At 48.9% G+C, this 25,314-nt stretch overlaps 1 protein-coding gene across 1 annotated transcript in view; it reads right to left on the minus strand.

The window, feature by feature from the left end:
- LOC106743164 overlaps positions 1-23,964 on the minus strand; it is a 27,363-nt gene extending 3,399 nt beyond the window's left edge. The window contains exons 1-4 of the mRNA XM_014616742.1: positions 23,561-23,964; positions 4,281-4,382; positions 3,488-3,597; positions 3,144-3,319 (exon numbers count right to left, since the gene is read on the minus strand). Coding sequence (XP_014472228.1) covers positions 3,144-3,319; positions 3,488-3,597; positions 4,281-4,382; positions 23,561-23,633 — 461 coding nt within the window. The 5' untranslated portion in view covers positions 23,634-23,964. The remainder of the gene's footprint in view (positions 1-3,143; positions 3,320-3,487; positions 3,598-4,280; positions 4,383-23,560) is intronic.
- Between the last annotated feature and the right edge of the window lie 1,350 nt (positions 23,965-25,314).

The following is a 25,314-nucleotide window of genomic DNA, read 5'->3' on the forward strand; positions in this document are numbered from 1 at the left end:
GGGGGGGGGGGGGGACAGAAAGACGCCGCTCGGTATTCCGGTTGATTTAAACGTTTTTCATAAATCCACGCGCGCGTGAGGGTTTATCTCGAGACGGATTAACGCACACAATGCTCGCAGGAGCGTGTGCAATTCCATCGACTGGCAGAAACAGTTATCGGGATCTCGACGGAGAGACTTTTGCAGTCATCGGCGACTCGACCCCGAGGAAACCCGCGGCGCGGACGTCACACGTGATAATTCAACAATAAAGATTACACGGCTTCCTGCGCGCTGTACGTGCAGAAGGACGTCGCGAAATCCGCGGAATTCGCGCGAGATCCGACGCCGTGGTGCGTTCGATTAACGCCAATAAATTAGCGCTGTCGACGGTCGACACGGCGGCGGCGGTCGCGATAAAAATTCCCGTCGAGTTCTCTCGAGAGCACGTCCCCGGAGGGTACTTGAAGAATGTCGACTCGCGAAGCGACTTTCGTCCGTTGGCGAAGCGGCAAGGAGGTAAGATCTAGCGACAGGCCTCTTCTCCGCGGCCTCTTCTTTAAAATCGTGCGTGCGAGCGCGCCGATGGTGGCTTTTCCACCATCTGTAAAGGAACCGTTGCCCAAGAGAATCGACCGCTCCGCCGACGTAGCGCCGTAAAATCGATTCTCGTAATGTCACCGTGTGTCTTGAGTATAAACAGAATGTCCCGCTATTAAATTACTCGGGATGAACGTCGCCTCGGGAGAGATTTCGGAAAGGGCCATCGTCACCGAGAATTTCAAACATTAACCTTAAAAATGCCATCGCACCTGAAGGACCACTGGAGAAGTCTGGAATTCGTAGTGTTAATCTAGAACTAAAATTTCGATCCTTTTATATTCGCCATCAATTTTCCTGACAATTATCCGTCTTAAGATAGTTGTGGCATAAAATAAGTTTTTACGAATTCGTTGAAACTTGCACTATGTATAAATTTAAATATGATTTAATTATTGGCGTAGTTAGAAAACGATTGACACATATTTAAATATTTATATATCACTTCCTGCTATGTGTACACTCTATTAGCTCAATATAAATAAAGCATTAATAAGAAAAAGAAAAATTAAATCATATTTCCGTGTTTGTAATATATGTACATATATATTTCTCTTGATTTCGCTCAAAATTAATATTTATTACTTAGATTGTTAAATAAAGTTATACGAAAGTATTTTTTTCTCATAAACAATGAACTTATGTAGGCGCTCTTTAATATCGCTACTGATAATCCGGTATTCTACGAAACCGCTACCTTAAAAGGAAAATCCGGGAAAGCGAGGCTTGTAACTGACTTCAAAAGGGACAATAACACTTTGTTGATAATTGAGCACCGCGGGGAGGCCCAGTTACGGGTTTCAGTTAACTAACGTTTCGTCGCTCCTGCAATTTTCCCGTCCTCCATGGATCGGGGCACAAATCGTTGTGTTTTCTCGTCCCGCAAACCGTTCTCGACGCAATTTTCTCCGTGTTTCGATCACCGTGTCCGTTCCTCGCGTCGATTTCCGCGTCGGACCGCGCGTTTCCTCGAGTGATCGCAAATCGGCCAAGAATGCCTCGCACGAGATGCGTGTGACCCAAGACGGGTGATTTTCGACCTCGCTAGACGGGAAGAGACTGTGAAAGGAAGGACCAGCTTTCGCGGATTATATCGGATTATATCGCGAGTCCTACAAACGATGTCTGCCCGCTCGTGTTCCACCGCTGTGCAATAAATCAGTCGGTCGATCTGTTCATAAATTATAAACTCTCGATAATTACTCCCTCGTGTTCATCTAGCTCGCTTCTGCGTGCGTATCCAGGTCAAGCGGGACAATTTGCCCGCTCGAATGTGGATCGGCCGATCGTAATCATCGAATTTTCCGCGCAATCACACGCAATCCTCGATGAGCATGTTCGCCTTGTCTGCTTTCGCATCGTTAAATCCGTTCGAAGAATCCGGAGGAGTCGACGGCCGGTTTTACTCATCCGACGAGAGAGATAAATCTCCGGTACTCGCGGGTGAACGGATAATCGAAGGAATTTCGATACGATGCGGGAAATCGCCTGGTCGCGATTGAAGAAACGGGAACATGACGTGTTGTCTCAATTCCCGTCCCGCGATAACGTCGTTAAAGCACGATCTGTAATTACGATGACACGTGGAACTACATACGTGTGTATACGTGTGTGTGTGTGTGTGTATACCTCCGATGCAATGGAACACGATGTGTAGTAATAGTGTTTCATTAAACTCAGTGATCGCGAACTACCACATGTCATCGTATCGAGATAGCGGTAATACGAGGCTCTTTCGCCGTTTCACCCTCCTTCAGCTGCGGAACGGAAGGAGGCGTGCGTCGTTTGACAAATTATACTCCCGCCTTGCACTTAGCGAATTTAATCATTGCTAATAGAAACCGCTCGGAAAGAAACGACGAACGGGCGATTTAATACGGCGGTACCGTATTTTTCGTGCTTCGCGCACGAAGACGAGTCCTTCGTACGTCGATGTAATAAGAGCGGATGCTATCGCCGCAAGAAGTCGACTTTAATAGAGACTGAACGTCGTGGCCGGCCCCGACGAGGGACGCTGCTTTTTGCGCGACGATTGATCCTTGCTCGTTGACCCGACAGGACGTGATTGTCGTGTCCGCCAAAATGGCGGATCGGGAGAGACTTCCGCGCCGGAGAGGAGGTTTTTCTCTCACACGCCGCGACTTCCGGGTAATTAAACCCACTCGTTGTGAGCCCATGTAGATGCCGGGGATCACTTGGTACGCGCGGGAAGTGTGAGAGAGTCTCGTCTATGACGCAATTAACACCGTCGGATGACTGGCGAGAAGTCTTGAAAAGCCGAGTCGGTCCGAGAATCTCGCGACCAAGCTAAATCACGAGCTTCCATGCGGGGTAATAGATTTGATAAATATCGCGCTCATTAAAGGAGAGGCCCTTTTGTCGTGTCTCTCCTATTTGCGCTATTTGTAATCCACGGCCTTCACCCGGCTCGTTCGTTACCCGCGCCGTGATAAATGACGTTTGTCGCGACGACAAGGCGAATGATTGCAATCTCGTCATAACGAGTACTACTATGTGTTCCGTGTTGTAACGCATAACGTAGACTTAGGTGTTAAGGGACTTACTCGGGTTCCTGAAATCCCGCCGGAAGAACGCTTCGCCGTACCGCCGTGTGATTGGCCGCGATGGCGATTTCTGGCTCCACGACAACTTCGGTGATTACGCATTTCACGGTGAACGTGTGCTTGCTGGAGTCCGCGGGCTCCTCCACTATTACTCGATGATAGTACATCTTTTGACCCTGCGCGTGCGATTGTCAAAAGTGATTATTTCAATACAACGCTGGCACACCGCGCCATTATGTCCCGCGAGCGAGGAAATTTCAATTTAGAACTACAACGCATATCGCGATAGTTAAAGACGGTCGGCAAGTTAAATCAGGGATTCTTGTGATGAAATTATGGCTTACCGTGACTTTATTGAGGACTCTCGTGATGCCGCATCGTAACATGTCCTGCTCCAGCAGCGATAGCTTGAACGTGGCCACGCCGTCGCGAAATTGCGGTTTACAGGCCTCGTCTGTAAAAATAATACTCTGACGTGAGTCATTTCTTGTTTAACCTTAGAACACTATATTTCCTGCGAGTCCCCGATTTCACCACATTAGGTAGTGTACGGCACCCAGCTACTTTCAACTATCAATAACTACTCGAAAAGCGGATAATTTTTTAATATATTCATACTTCATTTAAACGCCGGAATGTCAGGAACGCGCCTGTGTGTAACTACGATTGCGTTAAAAAAAAAAAGTTAATTTTGGAAAAAGCCTGAATAGAAATTTCTTAATCATAAAAAATACTATTTGTTAAAAAAAAAATTATAATTTTTTATAAAATCGAATTGTATAGAAGGAAATAAAAGGAATACTCATTTTCGTTTTCAAGATAAAACATGTAACTTTTCATGTAAAATAAAGAACAATGACGAAAAAGTGACTTATATCATATATGGGTGTAGCACACGTAAGACCGATTTTAATGGTGTCCCCTACATCTACTAAACGGTACATGGGATGCTGCGCATCATGGGGAGTCATAAAGAGAAAACAGAAGTTTTTCCCCTTCCCATTCTGATTCCTATCTTTCATTATATAAAAACGGTAGTCATTTAAAAAACAATATGGGTGTGGTATATTCGAGTATGTGGTGTTCTAGGGTTAATTTTCGAGCTTGCGTAATGAAATGTAGATTAGAGATATTCACCTGGGAAATGCTTGAATTGCTGCAGATATATCTTCGCTTGCGGACTACTCCTCACTATATCCACCTCCATCATCTGCTTGGAACATCTTACTTTACTTTGCACTGAAACACAATACGAATTTTCCGCATAAATGACTGAAATTTTGCGTGATTTACGTAAATTGAAGCATTCTCGAAAAAATATATATCCTGTGAAAAAATTAAATAAGAGATCTAAATCATTGGCATCTTTAGTAGAAGTTTCATTTTTCGAGCAGTTATTGGACAGTTATATTAACTTTTGTCCAGTTACTGAGGAGTAAAACTATTCGGGATCCCAATTAAGGCGCTTTTCCCGCAGTTACTGCATATAAAAGATGCACAAAATGTACACCCATTTACAGAACGAAAACAGAACAATAAGTAGAATAAAACTATTCAACTGATTAATAAGTAAGTCTATTGTTTATGTAATGAGCAGTTTTTCTCTAGAAGTATTCCTGAATAAAACTTTATGAAATTCTTGTCCATTTTCTATGTAGTATTGTTACAATCAATGATAATGCATTAATACAGTAATTGTATGGGTGTCTAGGAAAATTACATACATTTCTGCCAAGGGTGATTGTGAATTAGTCTTTCAGAAGAGCCTTTTTGATTGCGTTTCTTTTTTATATTTTCAACATATATATACCGCACATTCATTTAATATAAATTATGTTCGGATGGACGTCTGAAAAAAATATTTCACATATGCGAAGGGGGATCTTCGTGACGATATGCAATTTTGCCTTACGGGAGGGGCGGGAGGAGTTAGCCGTATCCGCAAACTAACTTGCCGTATACCGCGGTAATTGCCCCGTAAAGTCGTAAATGTCTCGACCTTGGAAAGCGAAGAGTGCGCGGCGATGCGCTCGGGAAATATACGATGATGTATAATCCCACTGGGTTAGACCCTGTTTATTCGCGGAACTCGATGATAGATACTTTCACCGTTACCGGCTGACGTCGAGGCGATATATCGAAAGGAACGCGTCCCGATCCCGCAGAAGTTCAGATATTAGAAGAAGAGGCCGCGTGATTTATGCGGAATCGCGGGATCTACACAGCGGGGTAACGCCGCGCGACGTCCGTTTGCCCCTCTCCTCTCTCGTGCGCGAATTTTTCCCCCGCTAATTTTAAGATCCCTCATTAACGGAGAAGCGGTATTTTGAGATACGGTAAAATTACAGCGTACGACATCGCGCACGACGTCGTTAAAACCGCCGGTGTGCGCCGGTGGTATCGCGAGCGTCAAAGTGGAAAGCGGCGAATCAGCCGCGGAAACAATCCCGACAATATTGTTCGGGGGGGGGAGAGGAGCATAATTCAACATTAATCTTGACTGGATACGGCGGGAAAGGTGGCGAGAGTATTTCCCTCGCGCTTAACGCACGTACTTCGCGGCGAGTCCGGCGGCTTCGAGCAATAATTCACGATGAAGTATCATCGTCACGTGCGCAACGCGTAACTGTTAGGGAACGTGGCGAGCGTTCTACACGACGAGGCAACCCCGAGGAGAGGACCCGTGCGGTTTCGCGCGATGCACCCACCGCGACTCGCATCCGGGATAAACAGTCGGCCTGTGACGACCGTCGACCAAACCCTGCACATCGTGTCGCGATTCCCGATAGTGGATGATAGAGCGAACAGACGCGAGCTGTGACGTATTAATAATGCTCCGTGGACACGGCCGGTATCATTAATTTTCCGCGTTCGTTCCAGGTAGACGTTGGCTACGAGCTTGGCGAGAGAGAAAAAAAGCGAGAAGCAACAGATAAAGCGAAGAAGGAAAGAAAGAAAGATCGACAACGGAAGTTCCTTGTTCACATCGTGGAGCATGTACAAACGCCTTTTTATATTTAGCACCTTTCAGCTAACTTTCAATAGCTCGGACCGCGTATCTCCCGGCGCGCACTTTCACGCGATCGTGATAAAAGCGAGCTCGGCTAATGCCACGATAATAGGAGGGTAAATAACGCAACAAGTAGCTGGAATGATTCAATGAGAAATATCCTCGAGGTGGATTTTTTCACGGTTTAGCGGCTCATTTGATCGCTCGTGGCGATATATCCCGGAGTAGAATCCAGAGAGGAAGAGAAAGACAGAGAGGAGAGGGCTTCACGCGTGTCTCGGCGCGCTGCCGTCTCGCTCGCGAGAGAAGCAAAGATAAACAGGCGCGTCGGCTGACAGACGCTGAACGACCGGTAGAATGTTTAATATACATTGTAGGCGAACGCGCATCAGGAAGTGCACTCGGGGAGAAAGAGAGGGGGAGAGGGAGAGAGAGAGAGAGAGACTGTGCGCTTTCTTTTATTTCCCGCCAGACAAATTGATGTTCAGCAGCCGGTCGGGAGTCGGGCGCTCGCTGCGCTCGCGATTGCGCTCGCGGGATTAGCAGGTACCGTCTGACAGGCGTTGATCAAGTCCTCGGCGAGCTGCGCGGACGCGTCGGCCGACGATAGGGAGACCGATGGATCGAAGTGACACGGACGATAAAGCTGGACCGTCCGCGACCGTATTTTAACGGGACCGCGCGTCTTTCCTCTCGGCACCGGGGGGGGAAGAGAGAGAGGAACGATCGAATCTCGCGAAGTTCTTTTCGATTCTTATCCGCGACTCGCAGTCATGTCACGCGCGCCGAGCGGCCGCCGACGACGGTCGCGAGAGGAGGTTCCCCTCCGTCGTCCGTTTCGTTGAAATTGTTCCGTCCGCTTAATATGCGCCGGGTCGTTTCCATCAGCATACTCGTTTCGCGCCAGGTGAAGCTTCGAGCGACGGCGAGAGCGATGCGACGACGGCCTTTTCTTCACCTCGACGACGGAAAGAGAGTCGTTTTCCACTTTCCTTCCTCCCGCGGCCTCCCGTCACCTTTGACACGATACGTGCCGCGAATTAATGACTTCCCCTGGTCGTCACCCAGCCGTCTCGCCATGCGTACGCTTATCTAGGCGGGCTTTATGCCGACGTCAGTCAGTCGGCCCATCCCGCGCGCAGTTAACGCGTAAATTACGTGACTGCGCAGCGTGTCGCTTTTAAACATCCCCACGAGGCCACGGCGGTCTTTTCCATTAGCAAGTTTAAGCGCTCGCGAAGGCAGCGCGCGCGCGCGCTCTCTCGAGCCGCGGCTGATCTTCTGCCGATCTCGGGGAAGGAGGTCCGTGACCTTAGCTTCCCCGGCCGCGCCGCTCTCCACCACACCGGGCTGGCTACCACTCTTCTACTTCTACTTCTTCCTCCTCCTCCTCCTCCTCTCCTCCTCTTCCTCTTCTTCTTCTTTATCTTCCCTCACCCACCGTCCTTCCCTTCTTCCTGCGTCCGTCATGGCGGCGTTCTTCCACGGCGTGGTCACAGGTTCGAAAGTGGCGGCGATCCGGTGTAAGAGCGCCCGGCTTCCGCGTCTTCATTGTTCTGCTCGAGAGCTACGGATTAACTGCTAAATTGAGAACCGTCGAATGTCCACGGGGAATCATCGGACTAGGAAGCGACGGTGGGGAATCTTAAACGCGATGTAAATCTCTCCTCCTCCTCCCCCCCCTCCCCTCCGCTCCTCCTTGTCCGGGAACTCTTCAGAATTCAAGAAGGTAGTTCGAGACTCACTTTCTTGTTCTGCTCTCCGGTCGTAGGATGTCTACGGCCGCGGACGAAAGATCGATTAAGCCAAGAGTGAAATTAACTGACGTCGATGGGATCGTGGCTGAATCAATCAAAACATGTCGGTGCCGAGTGGAACGCCCTTTGCATATTATTTTCCGCCGTCTCGTCTGTCCTGATCGCGCATCTACCCACCCCGTGTATTATCCCCGCCCGAGATTATTCGCGGCGCTCGCATATTACTATCGTAGCGTAATTATCAGCTTCAAATGTGGTGCACTCGCTAATCCCTCGATCTCGGCTGAGGAGGTCCGTGAACCTGACCCTCCCCCTCTCGCCTCCTTCCGCGTCTTCTTCTTCCCTCGTCCCCTTGGCATCCTCCCTTATTATTCGACGCTTCTTATTTCTTCCTGCGCTCTTCTTCCACCATTAAACTTAAGAAGGTACTACATACACCTCCGCTCCTCCCGCCGATCCCTGGGAGAGTTCCGCTTCTTCTCCTTCTCCTCTTCTTCCTCCTCTTTCTTCCTACACCCTTACGTTTCTCTTCTTCACCTTTGCAACGTGCCCGCTGCACTACGCCAGCCACCCCCCATCGCCTTTCGCGCTCTTCGACGTGCCTCCTTCAACTTCCAAGATTAAGATTTCCGCAAGATAACCGATAATGACCTCCCGACTGACGCGGAAGGTCCGTGACCTTCGACAGTCCGCCTCTTCACGTGCCTTCAACGCGGCTTTTTATACGCTCGCGCCCAACCATTCGTCATACAATTCGCAGGGCTGAAATGATCAATTTCCCACCGATTTCCCGTGAAACCCGCTTCATCTGACCCGGTTCGTGCCTCCATGCTCGCCTGCCTTTATCCTCGACGTGGTTTTCGCCCGTCGAGCTTACTGCGCCGCTTTACTTTCATTTTTGCTTTCCCGTTAACGCGCCTAAATCCTCTCAAGAGTAACGAGTCCGCGTCGCGCCGTGGAATACCGCCACGTTGTTTTCAATTCGAGAGCTCTTCGGGTTCTCGAAGGTAGAGAGGAATTAACGATAACGATCTGATCCTGAGCGTAGTACCGAGCACTTAGGATCCAGCTTCCCTTCGCTCGTCGACAGCAGCCCGCGGCCGTTCGCCCCCTCCCTGCAGCTTCCCATTTTCCGTTCAAGTTTCCGTAATGATAAAACCAGAAATCGACCGCTCGGTGACCGGTTTCACCGCCGATAACGCCACCGTCGACTTCTCCGTCGACTCGACATTTTATTTCCACTCGGCGTAACGCGGGATTCGCGAGCTGCTACCTCGTTGCACGCCGCTACTGAGAAGAAGCAGAAGAAGAAGAAGAAGAAGAACAAGAAGAAGAAGAAGAAGCAGAAGAAGCGGAGTAAATTGCACCAATTTACGATCGTCGAAATTACAATAATTTGTGGCCATTACTGCGAAGTGTTAAGATGAGAACCGAGATGAATAATTACGCTCCCGCGCGGTTGCGTTTCTGACTCCCGCGAGAATCGAACGCGAATCGGCGGTCCTGTATGCGATAGTAGTAGGCTTTTCCGTTTTTCCTCGGACTCGAGACGAAAATCAACGCGCTGCCTGCCTATTATCATCACCACCGAGCGCTCAGTTATTGTCGGAAGCGATTAAACCTTAAGTAACGCAGACATCACGATGCCGAATCGCTCGGCCCGTGAACGCAAACATTCGCGCGCGAATAACGCGGTTCCTACTCGCTAAATAATTGCTCTCGTTACGATAGCGGCATGCGATAATAATCCATCAATCCTCCACGTGCGAAAACGAAGGAATCGCACAACGGTAACCGCGACGGGAAGAGAACTTGATCGGCGATGTTTTACGGCAGTCAATTAACATTCACGGAAGGGAGTTTACAACGTGCCGGTTAATAGAATATTAAATAATTCCTATCTTTAAAAAAGCGTGTTTTTTCGTTGTTACCAGTTTCCCACAATGTCTCTCTCTCTCTCTCTCTCTTTCTCTCTCACTTTGTCCGGAAAATTACCTTTGCTTTCGTTTCAGATCTAACGGAGATTGCGACCACACGATGGACGCGGTTCCCGCGAGGTGCTGTTTCGGTGAATGCGGATGCCATACCGGAGGATCCGGTTCGGGCCGAAGTAGGGTCGGCTCGAAGGTATACTGAGAAAAGAGTACTTAAAAATTTATTTTTTGTGGGATATAAAATTTATATTTATTTCCGCGAAATAAACTTTATGTCACTCCCGCCTTCCCATATAATAAATGTTTAAGTACTTTTCTCTATGTAGTTCATAAGTTTCCCGAACTGAACCTTTCGCAATCGACAGCTGGCATAGTGGTGCAAATAAAAATAAATAAAAATCATTCAGTTGCAACGATCGCCAAGGCTTATGTCCACACGTATTTCTTCCACCGAGCCACTGACCATCTGATCGACATTATATATATTTTTTGTTGCAGAACTGTAGCATGACGCGGCCGATCCTGAGTTCCCGTTATGTCGGTGAGTTGAATACAAAGACTTTGGGCGGTGGGTCTGTTGGCGATTGACGCGATATTTGCAAAAAAATCAGCGCGACTGATGCGAAAGATTTAGGGTTAATGTAGCGTGTGTTTGAAAAAAAAATTTGGACGCGGCCGTGTTTTCCGCGCGTAACGATCGAAACGACGCGACGAAATATACGATGCAGGAAACGCTGCTTGCGAATGTGTCCGTCCTGTCGACGTTATCTGTTAGCGTTATCTATTGTGGATTAGCCGTTAGACCGCCGACGCGAACCGGATCGATAGCGGCGTAGAAATAGAAACATAGTAGTAGTCGACTAGCGTGAACGAAGCGCAATCTTCGTAATGGTAGAAACGCTTCGATGTTTACCTCGGACTACAATTACGGTAACTAAATATTATCGCTCTGTTTCGCGCTGTAATTACATAAAAAAACAGAAGAAGAGCGTAAGAGTGGCCGATGTACGGATAATATTGCGAGATCATTTAATTCCGCGTACGAGAATTTATATAAACGGGAAGAGCGAAGTGAAATACGCTAATCCGGCTATACTCCGGCCGCCATTCTGGCCTGTTTCTTATTTACTCTCGCTCTGCAGCTATAGCTGCAGATGTGGCTTTCAAAAGAATATAAAAGCTCCGTATAGTTAAATGATATGCCTTCTCGTGGCGTAATTATAAACGCACCGCATTAATCGGTATAATTTCGCAGCCGGCGCTGCCACTCCGCTCGTTTCTATCCGCTCTCCGCCGCGTTCACGTTGCTCGCGCGGCGCAAAAATCGCGTAATCATATACCGGATATCTCGTTTCTTACTTTTATTCTATATCCCATTGACCGAGCCGTGCTCCGCCAAACAGCGCACAAGTCCTTTCCCCCGATAGGAATGCTCTATTGAATCTTCATCGTCTAATTATCGTTCAATCGGAAGCAGTTGGCGATTAATAATATTTACGATCTAACGTGTGATTTTCTCCGAGGTTTTATCGCGTATATATATATCGTTTATCGCGCCCGAGAGAACATGAGAAAAGTTACTCTCACGCGACCGTTCTCTTGTGTAAATTCCAACAGCGAAACGCGGATCTCCGTCGATGAGTCGCAAACTCGGGCGGACGTGGGCTCGTGTTATCACAGACGCGCGGGGTGTCAGAACGGCGATCGGCCGGTCGCGTATAACAGGATCGAAAGTTCTTAATCGATGCGAGGCAGATTACGTCGGCTGATAAAGGAGGAGCACGGGCGGAATAACGCGGTAACGGTGATTCTCCATCCAGTCCATGCTGCGGCGATACGCGCGCGGCAGTACGCCGATTACGCGAACCGCCGGCGGTAAATCACTAATCATCAGCGATCATTAGCGATCCGCGATTCCGTCGATCGAAACTCGAGGAAACTCGACGGAATCTCGGCATCTCACGGCCGTGCCGACGGACGGATGGACAGACGGGTCGTTTACGCCGGTACAGATCGTCGTGGATTAGAGCACGCGGAGCATAAGGCACGTACGTCGATGGGTATCTGGTTAGTGCCTTCCTGGATACTTTCCCTGCTAACTTCCTGGACCGCGAGTGGGCTATTATGCGCCGCAGGTGGATGATGTTTCAGTTTCGCGATCGGATTGACACGCCCTGATGACTCCGCGCGGTGCCCCTGGAACGCGCTGCCTACGACGCGAGTTGCGAGGGACGAACGGTTTCCCAGCATTAACAAAAATAATAAGAAATTTAAATATTTTTTTTATCTTCCAAAAAAGTCTTGAAAACCACTTGACTCATTTTTTGCTCGAACTTTCCTTCAGAACGTACACTGTTAACCATGTGTCGCCAAAGTTAGAGGTACATGTTGAAATAAAAACTCTACGAAATTACGAGGGACATTTCGAAGTAAGTACCTCCAAATTTGGAAGTATTATGTTCTTCGTAGTTAGGACTTTTATTTCAACGTGTATCTCCAAATTTGGTGGATAAATGGTATAGGACGATGACTTTGTTTACTTAAATATTTGTTATATGGGAAGGGGAGAGGGGCATAAGATTTATCTCGCAGAAATAAGGTTTATCTCTGTGAAATAAATATAAATTTTATATCTCACAAATAAATTTTTAAGTACTTTTTGACGATGACTTTGCTAACTGTGTATGAACCGCGAACTGTGTTCGTGTATATACGTCGCACGTTATAATTTTTATTTTTTAAACAGATGTATGTATACATGTACATAACACATACGACAATAAGGGGATCGCGTGATAAGCACGAGGCGCGTTCGGTGACGGTAATGTAATCTGATATCACGAGATGTCAAGGAGGCGAGTATCGGTGGAATGACTACAAATCGTAGGCGAACGATTTCCTTTAAAAGTGCCGTCCGTCTTTGGAATTCGGTGTCTCTCCCGCGAGCGTCGTTTATATCGGCGCTACTGTTCGATCCTGTCGCGAGTAATCGATGGCGCGGAAGCGATCGATCGTGCGTCACATACCGAACCTCTCGCGGAACCTGAGCGGCGGTCAATCCGAGAGGAGACAGAGAAAGCAGACAGATAGAATCAGAGAAATCTCCAGGAAGCGCAGATCGAATCTGAAATGATCGCTACCTTTTGGTAACTGACGGGCGATTCGATCGATTTGCTAAACAAAGTCAACAATTTTTTGTTGTGGTGTCATTTTTCTTTTTTAATTCTGCGTACAATTGAGTCAATCAAGGACCGTTTTACAATATTGCTTTAATTTACAATATTGCTTTTTTAAATATTCACTTTGAAAAAAGTCTCGGCATTTCAGTGAAAAATTCCGGTGTCATTAAACAAGATAGTTATAGCGAGTAATCAGGAGCCATAAAATGGCAAGTTTTTGGTACGGATTATTTATACTGCCATGCGCGGTATACAAATTACGCACGCTGCTGAGAATTACCGTTATACGCATTTTCGGTAATCTCGAGGGCGATTAAATCGGCGAGCATCCTGCCGAGCACGGCTGCGCGATTATTTAAACAATTTTACGGCTCGGCACGTCGGTGCATGAAACGTTCACACGTGTCATTACCCGCCGCGCATTGTGCGCTTTTTCGATCTGCATTCCGCAGATACTATCCGCGAGTCATGGCGAATTATGCAAATTTTTCTGCGCGTGAAATCCGTCTCGTTCGCCAGTGTATCGCGGCACAGAATTCATCAATTATTTATTAGACCAATTATTACGATTTATCTGATTACATGCCGCGCAAATTTACATGCAGGACACAGTCCGTAAATTATGTAAGGCTTATGTAAGTATGTAAGAATTACGTAATTACGTAATTATGATTTCGGGCTCGTGAAACCCGCGCGGCACTTAATTATTTGTTGTGACATCGGGTGATTTAATCCCGCGTGACGTAACTCCCGCCTCGAGACAGTGGTTCCCTTTCTTCTCGTTCTCTTCTTCCCGGTAGCTGCTACAACAATCAATTCGCGTTTATCGCTTTATAACGAGTGTCGGCACTACACTGACAAATATCGCCCCATAATCAGTCATCTAAAATCGATTTGTTCATCGCGCTCGGCGGGTCGGATCCTTTGTTAAATCCAGCGCTCGCTCGCGCTGTCATCCCGCGCTGTGATATCGAATCGAGCTTGGGAGTTCACCTGAACACGACTTCCGGCAGTCTGCTTTGTTACCGCGACTGTGTTAAGCACAGCCCGCCCGAGGTGCGCGGAATACATTTTCCAGAGGATACTCGCGCTATCTGATCATAGAATTTAATTGTTTCCTCGAGAGTCCTTCTTTCCCGCGGAGCGGCGCCGGCGAAGGAGAATAACGCGGAGACGTTACGTCGCTGTAAAACATAACATACAAAATTATTCGCCGAGCGCTCTGTTGTTCTCGTTACCTTTTCTTTTCATACGCCGATCACGCCGATACGTTACACTCGAACGAATACATTACATTTGACGAGTCCTCTCGCGAAACGCGACAAATCGTGGCGAAATTTTTGCAGTTTTCCAAATTCAGCCTCTTCGAGGCAGCGCGAGAAAGAAGCTCGTTGATCGGTCAATCGGCTCGTCGCGGTGAGATGACTTCCCTGTTATTTCACGGTCGTTTAATCACACCGCTCTAATTGACCGGTGTAACGATAGTTAAGCGAGGGCAGAACGCGGATAACACACACGTACGCGAGGGCACACGAGGGCGTCCGATGGAATGATGATAACACGCGGGAATAATTAGCGGGTGTGAGTCATGAGGGCAGATGAAAAAAAGGAACGTTGCGATTACGTTGCGATGACGGATAAGTCACGCGGGCAGCGCCGGCCGCTGCGTTTCGCGAACGCGCGTTACCGCGGCGGCGCAGGTGCAAATGACGAACGATGAAAGTAATTACTGGTAATAAAATGAAATGACAGACCGCGACGCGGTCTGCGCGAAGGACACACGTTCGACGTTCTTTCAAAACCACGCCGGTCGTTCGTCTCGCCATAATCAATAGGCATGCCGATAGCTTCTCGCGAAAAATAGATTCGTTCGCGATATCGCATCGCGATGCGATACGCGTGAGTGTGTGCGTCTTCTTGGCGCTGTTATTAAATTATTAAATCAGGTGCGTGCCGTGATCGAGCATCGCGCTCGCGTCATTTCGTAATTTTCTCCTTCTCCTCCTCCTAGCGCGATCTCTCCCCTACGGTGCGCAGAGAGCGTCGGTGAGGCTCGTCCAGGCGACTATTAGCACAGGCAATGTCGATAATTTTTCGCAATCGCGCGTTCAAGACGACGGCCTTGAGCATAAGACTCCGCGTCGTCAGCGTTCGCGCGATTTTACTTTTACTTCTCAGCCCCGCGCGTTCGGATTACGTGTTTTACGAGATCCACCGCCGGTTTCCTTATTAAACGCCCCGTGATTATTCCCTTCGTTAGCATTAATTTCCGATTAATCCGCGAGTTTATCGCTCGGTTGCTCGAAATAGTCGCTGCACCAGCGACGGAACGCACTCGCGATTATTATATGCCCGCCCGGATTGCGAATACTCGCATTCTCCCGCGCGCGCGCGCGTGCGCGCCGCGTCTGAAATTTATTCCACAAACATAGTCATCGCGCCGCGACTCCTCAGTGAGTTTTCTCCCGCTTAATGCATCGCTGTTACTCGCGTATGAATACTAATGGTTGATGCGAGTAACCGAGTTAATAGCTCGTTAAATATAATACAAGATACGCGCGAATACGGAATCGCGATCCTCCGTCTTCGCCGGAACCTCCCGTGCTAATCGATCCCTCGCGATTAATCGAAGAGCGCCCCCACAATCGAGGACTTCATTCGGACGTAATTCTCGGCTTTCATCCACGCCGGTGGTGTAATGCCGTCTTTATTAATAAACCGGCAATGAGTAGCGGATTTCGAGGATCGTCGGCCGCGGCATCCGGAGGGGAAAAAAATCCGGAGGAGTAGAAGATCGCGTATGATTAATGATTAGCTGATTATACACGTGTCTAATGACGAAGTTCGCGTGTAACCTGTGGTTCGCCGCTCGCCCGGAATCATTATCAATCATGAAAATGAACGCTTCTGGCAGAGAGAAAGAGAGAGAGAGAGAGAGAGAGAGGGGTAGCGAGAAGGGCGTAAAGAAAACGGCGATTTATACGAATTAGTTCTTTTGCCGAAGAGTAGCGAGGAAAGTAACAGGATAACGCTCGGTGATAAATGACGTAAGTTCGTTGAGCAAACAATTTCGTTCCGCGTATCATTCGTTACGTTGTAAGCGACGTCACGTAAGGCGGAACACCGTGAAGTCGAGATTTTTCGGTGCCACCGGCGTGCAGCTCTCGTCGCGTCCGGCTGCAGCTGGGAAATGTCATCGGGAAAGATGATGAGGTAGACGAGGAGCGTCGGACGCGTCGTACGAGCGCATCTCGACGTCGTCCATCTGGGACGGCTCGACATAAACTCTCACGAGAGCCTTACTTGGACGTAAATATACGAAATCCGTCTTCCACTCCGTCGCCCGTTAAGACGAGACTGGTGGCCCGCCTCGACGCACTTTGGACCACCCGGGTGGAAGGAAGGTTCACCGCGTGAAACCGCGCGAATTTCCGCATTCTTCTCGCGACAATTGTCCCGAGACTTTGCGTTACTCTAATTACTCCGCAAGATTAATGAGTTTCTAACGTACGGGAGAAAATTTCGATGAAGCTTCGTGAAAACTACTGTGTTACTCGTCGCGTATTCCCACACGACATCTGATAACTTCGTTTGTCTCGTTATTGGGGCAGCGACAGAGTTATGAGAGATCGCGTTAAGTACTGTTGAATATCGCACAAATATTTTTGTTAGCGCGAATGGGGGAATTTGTTCGTGCGTGCTCTTGCCCGTTCATCGTCTTCAGGTACGCACGAATGCACACGAGACACACAGGTTGCGTACACACGCGCGTGTCCGTAGCGCTACGCGTGTACCTGGTGACACGCGTGTGCACGAGTGGTTCGACCGGTATCCGCCATATTTGGCTGGGGCCCCACGCACACACGTGTGAAGTACAGACGTAGAAACTCCCGGCAGAAGAGGTCATGCTCACGAAAGATATCGACGCGAAGATACGATCGCAGGGCGATGACTCGTCGGCGCTTCGAAAAGATCGGTGAAAATAAGGCAACTTTTGCCGTTTTTACGAATGCCGCATTCCGTCATCGCGAAATTATGTTTATACATAGAGACGGCATTTTGGCGGGCTTTCTCGCAGATAAATCGGTGAAGATTAAACGAAATCGTGAATATTGTATGCGACGCGCGTTTTAAACGAATGGTAATTTACACAAAGATTTTCTGCTAAACTCACCACACTTCACGTGTCCCAAACGATTCCAACGGTCACACACATTTTTATGTTAATTTAACGCAAGGTGAATATTTTGAAAAGTAACAAAATTATTATGTCAAATATTAACACCAGATTAAATACGTTAACCCTTAAATGCATGAATTTTTTTTTATTACTGAATTATTTTTTTTTTAGGTTCATAGGTAGTCCCAGAAAATGAGAAAAATATTTTAAAAAATCTAAGGCATATGTTGAGCATTGCCTTTGTGCCTTTTGGATTATATATTTCGTTCTAAGGAAGAATTTGGTCTTCCACGTTTAGGTGTGCCTTTGATCTCGATAAAGAGGAAAAATAAATATGTTGCAAATTTGCAACACTATGCATTTAAGGGTTAATCGACACTAAAGTATGAAATATGTTATTTTAACACTTACACAAGTTTGAATACCGACACAACACAAAATGTTGAGATACCATAAACACAATGTTAAGTTAACAAACGGATGTGAAAAGATTTAAATCTAACAATTTAATACAAAAATGTTGACAGGGATCGATTTTTTCAGACAATTTGTATGAAATATTTTCTACACTGTATATCGCGCCGCGTGCACTGTAGGTTTTTATACGATATCAAAATTTGAATTGTTAATTCGACCGCGCTAAATGGCATATATTTAAAGTTCAAAATATATTTTCCCCTCGGGCGCTCATATGTACAGTTTAATAAAATTTGATGATGTAATCAGCGGCGAATGTCGGGCTATCAACAAGCCGCGGGAGAATTCCTGGCTGGCGGTGCCGAAAGAAACGGGGATTGCGTAAAAACGACGGGTTTATGAGGCTTAGTAGAGGATACGTCGGGACGATCATTAAAACGCGCGACCAACGGTCCGTCTATCTGAACGTTGAGTTGGGTGGGTCGCCGCCATTCATAAAGCCGTCGCAAAAATAACGTGTCAGGGTTCAAGATCCATCCGAGTGTTCTCTTCTCCGCGATGGGTAACTACGTGGATGTCACGTCGACATAACTGTTCGAGACGTCGTTTAACGTGTGACTTACGCGAAATCGAACGTTTATCGTCGTTGCCACTTGAGGCTGCACGTTCGATATAACGCCATATTGACCCCGACTTCTCGCGTCGCGGCGCGTACGGTGAAATACAGTACGTACGATTATCCTCCGCGCATAATCAATCGCGCGGAAAGTATCGGGCGACTTCTGCGAATGGCTCGTGAAATCAAGGCCGCCAAGCGGAAGAATGTGTCGAGAGGCGACGAGAGACGGTTGATGAGGAAATACGTTAAGTGCCTCGAAGAAAGCGACTCTTAGCTTCGCGGACTTCTTCTCAGTCCAACCGGCGGAGGAAAAAGTATCATCCCCGCCGGTAGCGTGTCTGGCTGGACTGACGGGAAAAAGCACGGCTGTTACGTCAAACACGCACGATAGTGCGGCAACGTCGATTATCTGGTATATCAGTCTCGCAATCGATCCCGAGATAGATTGCCGATCCCAGGACTTCGATTCCTTCGCGTGATTAATGACATTTTAATAGATCGAGTCACGCTCTCCTCGTCCCTTCGACGAGCGATTGCACCTCGCTTATCTCGTCGGATGTCGCTTTTATTAATCTCGCTTTAACTCTTATCCGAGCCACACATGAACCGAGAGGAAGATCGGTGCGCGTCTTTATGGAAAATCTCGCGATCATTTACTCATTAATTCGCGATGAATATCGACATGTCGTGACTTCGGAAAATTTTGCTCTCAATTGCCTCCGGTACTTCAAACTTCTACCTGTGTTATTATTCGATCGGCGATTCTTTTTTCTTTCGATTTTATCGCTCACGACGATGTTGTAAGAAAGAGAGAAAAAGAGAGAGAGAGAGAGAGGGGGGAGATCCGAACGATCTTTTACGGCCAGCTCTGTTGATAATCCGCGCCATGAGCCGTCTCAAAGGGCCGCGTCGGACCTTCGTCGGCCGGGAAAAGTCCGGCCGCTTTACTGGAAACCGGAGCTCGGCCTTTTTGGCCTTTTCTCGGCGCTCCGCGCTCGGCGCTGTCCAACGCGTCCGTGCAGATTGGCAACCGGTTTTCCTATAGCCTCTCCCAGCCGATTCCTCACTCCCACTCTCACTCCCACTTCTGTTTCCCATTCCAGAGCCTCGCGCATTCTCCATACCCCACATCCTCGTCCTCGGCAGTGCCGTAACGCAGCGATGCAACGTTCTACACTCCAAACTCGTGTTTCCCGCACGACAAGTCGTTAACATATCTTACATTCTACGGATATCGCCGGGGACCCTCGTGCGAAGACGCAAATGCGCGATTCCCTGGATTTTTATGTTCTCCGGAGGAGTCGCTGGTAGGAGACACCGCTGGGAATCGAGTACATCCACTTGATTCCTCGCGAATGCTTATTTGGCGTTTATAATAACGAGCCTCGCGCTTCCTCGAGACACGCGTCTCTACATCACCCGCGAAGAATTCCTCTCCTGGCTCGGTCGGCTGGTTCTTCCCGTTTCAACACGGAGGACACCTCGAATCTCGGCACTCCGACACGGAGGGCTTGCGGCTTCCTGGCTACGCAACTGGGCTGATCCTCATTGCTCTCGTTATTCCTCATTCCTCTCGGCGTATTCCAGCGTGATCGCGGAGAGCACGCACGGTCGAACTGTTTTGCCCTCGGTGTACCGAGCGTTTTCGCTTTCTCGTAAAACTCCGTGCGGTTTCCAGGCTGGGCAAGGCGCGGTAATGAATAAATCGACTTCATGACCCCGCGCGCGCGGGAAAAGTTCCGAGCGGCGATCGTGCGCAAAAAGCGCTAGGAAGCGTAGATAGTCTCGAAACCGCGAGAAATCTCATTATCTCGGAACACGCGCGAATGCGGTCCGGATGGTTTTCACTTTTTTCCTCTTTTTTCATTTCTCTCATGAAGCGCGCTTCAATTTTCTGCATGACTCCATTCTCTTCGCATTGTCGACCCTTTTTAATCCATCCCGCCGATCGCGCCTTGCGGTATGCGTATATCGACTTCGCGAGGCGGCCGCGAAGAGGCGCGACGGAGACGCAAGAGGAGGGCCCGCGCGTTGTGGCGCTCGCGCGCGAAATATTCGCCACTCGCGTTCGCGGTCGGACAATTAGGTACGATGATAATAGCCTCGACAGCGGGAAAATAAGGAGACAGCGAGGAGGACTGCGACAACAGCGAGCTACTTAGATCGAATTTCACCTTCTCTTTCCTCGCGATCCTCCCACTCGCAGCGGCGTTCGCCGCGCGGCATAACCGGCTCGCGGTGCCTCAGCGCCCTGGCGCACGAGAGAAAGAGCGACATATCGTTTTCTCCGCGCTAAATCGGGAAGTTGGTTAAATAAATAAAGCGAGCGTGCGACAAACTCTCTTGGCGAAACACGCCTTTCGCGGCCTCGAGCTGAGCTTTAGCGCGTTTTCACCGCGCGAGCGGCCACGATCGCGCTTCGTCATCCGCGATCGGCGATGACGGCATCGACGGGTATATTTTATATAAGGTGGAACAGGATAATCGCGGTCACATAAACGGTAACTCTTATAAAATTAGCGGGAAATGTAGAATGGTGGCTCCTTCGGCCCTTCAGAGAGGTCAGAAATCTAGCAGAAATCAATTCCTACACCAAGAAAAATTATAGTTATTTTCGGTGCCAACTATAACTTTTTTTTCTAATTTTAACTATAAGAATAGTAGTAACAACATGCATCATTACCATGCAGCATTATCCATCGACCGGTATTACCCCGTTTCTCTCCAATTAACGTTTATCCGCTTGAAATCACGTTTGGCTTGTTTCGCGACGCATCCGATCAGCGCGCGTTTCATGTGTGTTCATGCGGTGCCGGCTGCGTAAGGAGCGAATCGCTAATGCAAAGACAAACGTTTAATCTTCGATCGTTCGCCCCGAGCCTTTCCCGTTACCAACAACGCATTAATGCGTGAGCTACCTCACATTGTTCGCGGATTCCCCTTTAATTCCCGACAGTAGTAGCCGGTTAAGATCCGCGCGGCGGATTCTAGCGGCGGACGGAGGATAGGTGGGAATACGCGTAATCGCAAGGACGGAAAATTGCATTCCTACTCACCTTCCCTTTCTTTCCGCGGACTCCTCGCAGAATCCTGTTCCGTTTCTCATTCGCGTTGCCTCTACCCGTTCCCCTGGCATCGGGGCTCAATTATATCAATTACGCGAGCCCGGATAATCAATTTCGCCGGCTCGCGATTGAAGATTCGACCCGCAACCCCCGACGGCGGTAACGACGCGCGAAAGGAAGTCGATCGCGATCTATTCCATTACCGCGAAGAATTACAACTCGACGCCGGGGAATCGCTGTGGAGAAGTAATTGCGAACAGCAACATTTTCTCCCGGGTGTTGTAAATAATTTCGTTCGCAGCTGTCGCATTTAGCGCAGGTTCTAATCGGTCGAATATATCGCGCGAGTTAATTATCTCAAATATCCCCCCCCCCCTCTCGATTGCTCTCATTGCTTTATATATCTCAGGGAAAGCGTAACAACGCTTAGATTTTAATTTTACGTAAACCTACGTGATGTTTCCGCGTCTGATATTTCTGCGCGTTGATTGCTCCAAATCACGTAACGCATTAGCAGTTTTCTAAGACAAATATAGTCATGGCGATGGGGTAAGTGGCTTTCGATAAAGCCATGGCGTGATTCACCGACGTTTGATTACGCATACGCATGAATCTCCGCGCGCGCGCGCGTACATGCGAGACGGAGAGAGGCGGCGAGGAGTAATTATTTTCCGCGCGTGATTTTTCTCTTTCTTCCGTTTACGCAAACCGGCCTGCCTGCCTCTGCGCAATCGCGCTAATTTCACATTTGCGAAAGCGCGCTATCCATTCGACGTGTATCTCGCTGTTATTAAGGTTAATTAATTACACGTCAACACACGAAGGCACGGGAAACAATTGGAGCAGCCTCGATTCCCATGCCGATCGGACTTGCAAATCGGCCCGCTTCGGCCAACATCATAATGCGCCTAATAACATAATTAGAATACTCATTTCGTCCTCATCCTATTCGTTAATTCGCACGCCTACGTCGGATCGTCTCTCCCGATAATTCGAGCCTGCCGTTCCCGTCGCTCTTGTTTGCTTTTCAGCTGCGTGTGGTCCCCAACGCGTAATTTTAATATATTCCCGTCCTGGTTGCGAGTGTCGCGTTACCAGTTTCACTCGCTGACTGCGGTTGCTTCTTAATTGCACGTTGCATCAAGGATGATGCCATGCGAGAGCGCGTGCATTGTCTGCGGCTCGCGTGGATTTCACTTCCGAGAGAAGCTACGCGGATAAGACGGGGTATATTCCGCATACCTCGCACGATATCGCGTGCTGCTGAACGACGGGCGTGAGCCTAACATTTTTAGCCGGCGCGAACGCGATACGAAAACGTTTATTTCCGAGGCGAGTATCGCCTTTCCCGCGGATTCGCGACGGCGGTGGTTCGAGGACGAGGTAAGTTGCTCCTGATTGCAAAATCGTTGCGTCCATCCTGCGCACGCTTCGTGCACGCTCGTCGCCGGCTCCCTATCGCCCGGACACTAATAATTTTATAAATATAGACGGACCGTGAAGCCAGTAGAAAAGGAACGTCCACCTGCGTCACAGTAACGAGCTTAAAGCCAGTCATAACGAGTGCGTCGCGCGACGCATGAGAGAGCATCTCAACCTTGACTGGCGCTCGGGGTAACGTCGTGATCCTCGTGATACTTCGTGGGCATCGCGATCTAGGACATTCTACTTAAGACCGCGCGCCAGGTGCTTCGAAACTTGACGACTCGCGCCCGGCCTCGCCGATTATTATTACCATTATCATTATTATCGGCATATTACACCGCTTTTACCGCAGATGGCAATGCAGTCGGAACAAAAGTGTGTCGCTTTCGTTCGCACAATTCGCGTGAACATTCGCGAGCGTTCGTCATGCGTCACCGTAAACGCCGAGAATAGACGCGCACCTTTCGAGAAACATTCGAAAACTTTGAAGTCTCCTCGGAGCGCACTTTCCTCTCTCTTCCGGAGTGTAACTTTCCCTTCACCGTTAACCGTGTATCGCCAAAATTGGAGGTAACACGTCGAAGTAAAAGCACGAAGTACGTGTCTCCAAATTTGGAGGTGCACTATCGCGTGGTACCTCCGAATACGTACCTCGAAATGTCCCTCGTAATTACGTAGGGCTTTTATTTCAACGCGTACCTCCAGCTTCGGCGACAAATGGTTAACAGTAATGTATGAATTTTTGCGTTATTATTTATTACACACGGGGCCAGGATAGAGCCGCGAAGGATCGTCTGTCGCAATTATTGTACGCTTAGGTATATCGCTCACCGTTGGCGCGTGCGAGACCGACGATGCATATCCAGCACAGGGCCAGTCTCCAGAAACGGTCGGCCATGTCCATTCCCCGGGTAATTACGAAACGCCCGCGGACTGTACTCGCGATCCCCTCGAGGACAGATAAATGAAGGGAGGAAATAGGAGGACGAGGGAGGAGAGGAAGGACGGACGGGCCGGACTTTTCGTATTATCCGCCAGGCACTCTCATTTAGTCGGGCGCGCTCGTACTCTTCGCAGGAGAGCGACTCTTCGGCCTCGCCGTCCTTCTCGTCTGCCGCTGCGACGCTGAGAGAAAACCCGCGCGCAAGCAGGACTTCACGTCGCCGATATAATCCGGTAAGACCTTCGGAATAGGCCTTGATGGAGACGCGCGAGAACGACGTTCTCCGTGCGAGCACGCGAGAGACACTGACGGGCCCGACGAGTGGCGGGAGAGTTTGAACCGCCAGCAGACCCAGTCCTCAGCATCGATCAGTGGCGTAGACACCGAGCAGACCGCGGGGCTCTGAGCGATGAGAGCTCGTGTGACGTTAATTGAACGGCGAAATTGTGCGAATCGGCCCTTCTATTCGACGGACGTTCAAACGAGATCGAGACGAGGAGGAAGATAGTGCCTCGGGATATCATTTTTGACGATCGTTGCCGCATGATGTTCTCGTGATAACGTTTTGTTATGGACTCTCTCTTATGAATTGCGTGCTCTAGCGGACTTTATGCGTGACTACTTGGCCGCAGAAGAGCAAATAGTCGAAACTGGAACACCTCTCTCCTCAATCTTATCGCGAATCGGAACGCGACTTATCGCAGTCGAATTGCAGTCAGTCCGCGTGCGAGTCACGCGAACTCAGCCGCGAGAGCTGAAAATTAACATTTGCCATATCGCGAGAGCGCCGTACGACGCCACTGTCACCGAGAAACAAAAGACATACGGATGAGAAAGTGGCGGCCGCCGCAAACCAATTGCAATGGTAGGGTGTCGCGCGCGAGTGTGCGTGCGCGCGTGTACATACGCTTATCTGGTAACTGGAATAAGCTCGCGGGCCGGAATAATTGCGAGAAGGCATAACGAGTTTTCGCGCTAATTGATTTACAGGCCGATGGACCGAGGGAGATTTGAGAATCTAGGTGTTCCGAACAATGGCGCGTCCTACCATCTTGCAGCCGATCGGCGCGACCCACGGCCCCAACCCACGTCGGGTTTTGGACCCCGCAGACGCAGTCTCGGTGTGTACCGCCGATGACTCAAGAGCCGATCCGGGAGAGGAACCTTTCCCAGACTCGTTCTCTCGCGTTCTCTCCTTTTTCTCTCTCTCTCTCTTTTTTTTTCTCCCCGTCTCTGTCCTTTTTTCTTTCCTTCCTTTTTTCATTTTCGACGTCTGGGCAAGGCCCAGTGTTTTATTAACGTGGGCGTGCGGAGCCAACGGCACCTCTCGCGCTGGGCCTTACATGGATGCACTGTGAGTCACTGCCCAAAGCAGCGGTGTATGTATGTAAATGTATTCTGCTTACTTTATTCAGGCGTCCACACGCAGGACGTGACGATCCGGTCCCGTAAATATCAAAAGCGACATACAAAAGGCGCAATGACGACGACGGTGAATTGAGATCGATCGATAAACGGCCGATAAATCAAGTACGTTGATCCACTGACACGAGGTCATGGCGGAGGAACTATGCGGATTTTTCGAGCCACCCGTGAGAGCGGTGGAACCGCGAAGAGGATTTGCGAATGTGTTTGTCTTGCC

The sequence above is a fragment of the Dinoponera quadriceps genome, unplaced genomic scaffold (assembly GCF_001313825.1).
Source record: "Dinoponera quadriceps isolate SergipeBrazil2010 unplaced genomic scaffold, ASM131382v1 scaffold942, whole genome shotgun sequence".
Taxonomy (NCBI): Eukaryota; Metazoa; Arthropoda; class Insecta; order Hymenoptera; family Formicidae; genus Dinoponera; species Dinoponera quadriceps.